At 53.1% G+C, this 2,524-nt stretch overlaps 1 protein-coding gene across 1 annotated transcript; it reads right to left on the minus strand.

Annotated features, from left to right (window-relative positions):
• Positions 1-429: 429 nt before the first annotated feature.
• On the minus strand, positions 430-2,205 carry LOC149349820 (uncharacterized). Its single transcript, XM_089575505.1, has one exon. It carries the CDS (start codon positions 2,203-2,205, stop codon positions 430-432), a length of 1,776 nt encoding a protein of 591 aa, XP_089431631.1.
• Between the last annotated feature and the right edge of the window lie 319 nt (positions 2,206-2,524).

The following is a 2,524-nucleotide window of genomic DNA, read 5'->3' on the forward strand; positions in this document are numbered from 1 at the left end:
ATACCAAGCATATGTGACCGAATAGCCCTATTGGTACTTGCATCTGTTGTGAGTTGGATAAGGTTTGAAGCAGGAAATGCATGCATTCTAAGACACTCGTGAGTCTACCACCCTGCTCACGGCCCTCTCCATCATGCAACTGAGACCACAGACCCCAGCATATGTTTGAAAATCAGCTGGAGAGGATCATCCGCGAGGTGCCTAATGAGTATACCCAAGCACCGGCGCAGGGGATTACTCAATTAACTGACGGCGTCCATTCGCGATTTTGAATTAATCTATTTCTATAAATTTTTCGCTGTTTCCAGCCCGAGAGCCGTAGGAACATCTATTATCTTCGATGGAACATTTTTGAGCATGCAAAGACTGCAAAAGGGACTGAAGGAGCTGAGAAGTGGCTCACATCACTAACCTCTTATTGACGGTGGCCTAAGAAGCTCGTTGGGGAGCTTGCGGCGTTCCAGGCCGCCGTTTATCCTTTGTCAGCATGCTTGGCAAAAGTGAGCCAAAGAAGGAATAGAGAGCCGCAACAAGGACCTCGACTGGGTTCTTCGGAGGCACCCCATCTGCCATTCTGGGGGCAACCACCTTCCGGACCATGCCTGAGCGTGCCGCAGTCATCGTCGTCACGGTCAGTGTCGCTGGCTTTTCCAAAGACGAGGAACACGACTGCTGTGCGTTGTGGTGCATGCGCTCAGGGCACTGAGGCAGCAAAAAAGCTTTGGCACTGGCAGTCAGGGTAGTCGCCCAAGTGCGAATGGTACCAGTCGTCGCTGAACGATACCGGCCATCTCCAGGGTACTGTTGAGGCAGGTCAAAGGCTTTGACTTTGGGATTCCGGTCAGTCGCCACGTTTCTACTGGCACCAGTCGTTGTTGAACGATACCGGTCATCTCGAGGGCGTTGTTGAGGCAGCTCAAAGGCTTTGGCCTTGGGATTCCGGTCAGTGGCCACGGTTCTAATGGTACCAGGCGCTGTTGGACGATACCGGCCATCTCCAGGGCAAAGTCGAGGCAGCTCAAAGGCTTTGGCTTTGAGATTCCGGTCAGTCGCCACGATTCTACAGGTTCCAGTCGTCGTTGAACGATACCGGCCATCTCGAGGGCACTGTCGAGGCAGCTCAAAGGCTTTGGCTTTGGGATTGCGGTCAGTCGCCATGTTGCTACTGGCGCCGGATGTCGTTGAACGATAGCGGCCATTTTGTGGGTACTGTTGAGCCGGCTCAAACGCTTTGGCATTCGGATTCAGGGTAGTAACCACGGTGCGACTGGTACCAGGCGTCGTTGAACGATACCGGCCATCTCGAGGGCACTGTCGAGGAAGGTCAAAGGCTTTAGCTTTGGGATTGCGGTCAGTCGCCACGTTGCTACTGGCACCGGGCGTTGTAAAACGATAGCGGCCATTTCTTGGGTACTGTTGAGCCGGCTCAAACGCTTTGGCATTCGGATTCAGGGTACTGACCACGGTGCAACTGGTACCAGACGTCACTGAACGATACCTGCCATCTCCAGGGCGCTTTTGAGGCAGCTCAAAGGCTTTGGCATTGGTATTCCGGACAGTCGCCATGGGCCTACAAGTACCGGGCATCGCTGAACGATACCGGCCATCTCCAGGGCACTGTTGAGGCCGCTCAAAAGCTTTGGCAATGAGATTCCGGTCAGTCGCCACGGTTCTACTGGTACCACGCGTCGCTGAACGATACCGGCCATCTCCAGGGCACTGTTGAGGCAGCTGAAAGGCTTTGGCATTGAGATTCCGGTCAGTCGCCACGGTTCTACTGGTACCACGCGTCGCTGAACGATACCGGCCATCTCCAGGGCTCTGTTGAGGCAGCTGAAAGGCTTTGGCATAGAGATTCCGGTCAGTCGCCACGGTTCTACTGGTACCACGCGTCGCTGAACGATACCGGCCATCTCCAGGGCACTGTTGAGGCAGCTGAAAGGCTTTGGCATTGAGATTCCGGTCAGTCGCCACGGTTCTACTGGTACCACGCGTCGCTGAACGATACCGGCCATCTCCAGGGCACTGCTGAGGCAGCTCAAAAGGTTTGGCATTCGGATTCCGGTCACTTGCCTCGATGCTGGTACCAGGTGTCATTGAACGATACCGGCCACTTCCAGTCATGCTGGCAGACTCTGCAAGGGCAGCAGAATTCTTCGCGATACAGCCAGCGGCTTCGATGAGTTGTGATGCTTCTCGGACCATGGCGACTTTTTCTTCATCCAGTGCTTCATCTGTTTCTTCATTGCCGAGGCCTCTTCGTGTAAAAAAAATGACCAAGCAGCTTATGCAATTCGATGTAATCTACATGATACACTGGTTGGTCTGGATATGTAAAGGTAGCCATAGAAAAGTCGAGGAACCCACTAGGCCAACTCTATTCTTTCATTTTTTTTTTTAGTCGATCGGCGCAGTCGTCAATGGGGAGATTTCACTTGGCAATCATATCTGGTTAAGAAGACAAAACAGGTTCGTAATGCAGTCCGGGCACAAGTCAAGAACATGACATTGATACTTTTCGCAC

Source organism: Amblyomma mixtum, chromosome 3, assembly GCF_055824585.1.
Source record: "Amblyomma mixtum isolate Tamu chromosome 3, ASM5582458v1, whole genome shotgun sequence".
In the NCBI taxonomy this organism is placed as follows: domain Eukaryota; kingdom Metazoa; phylum Arthropoda; class Arachnida; order Ixodida; family Ixodidae; genus Amblyomma; species Amblyomma mixtum.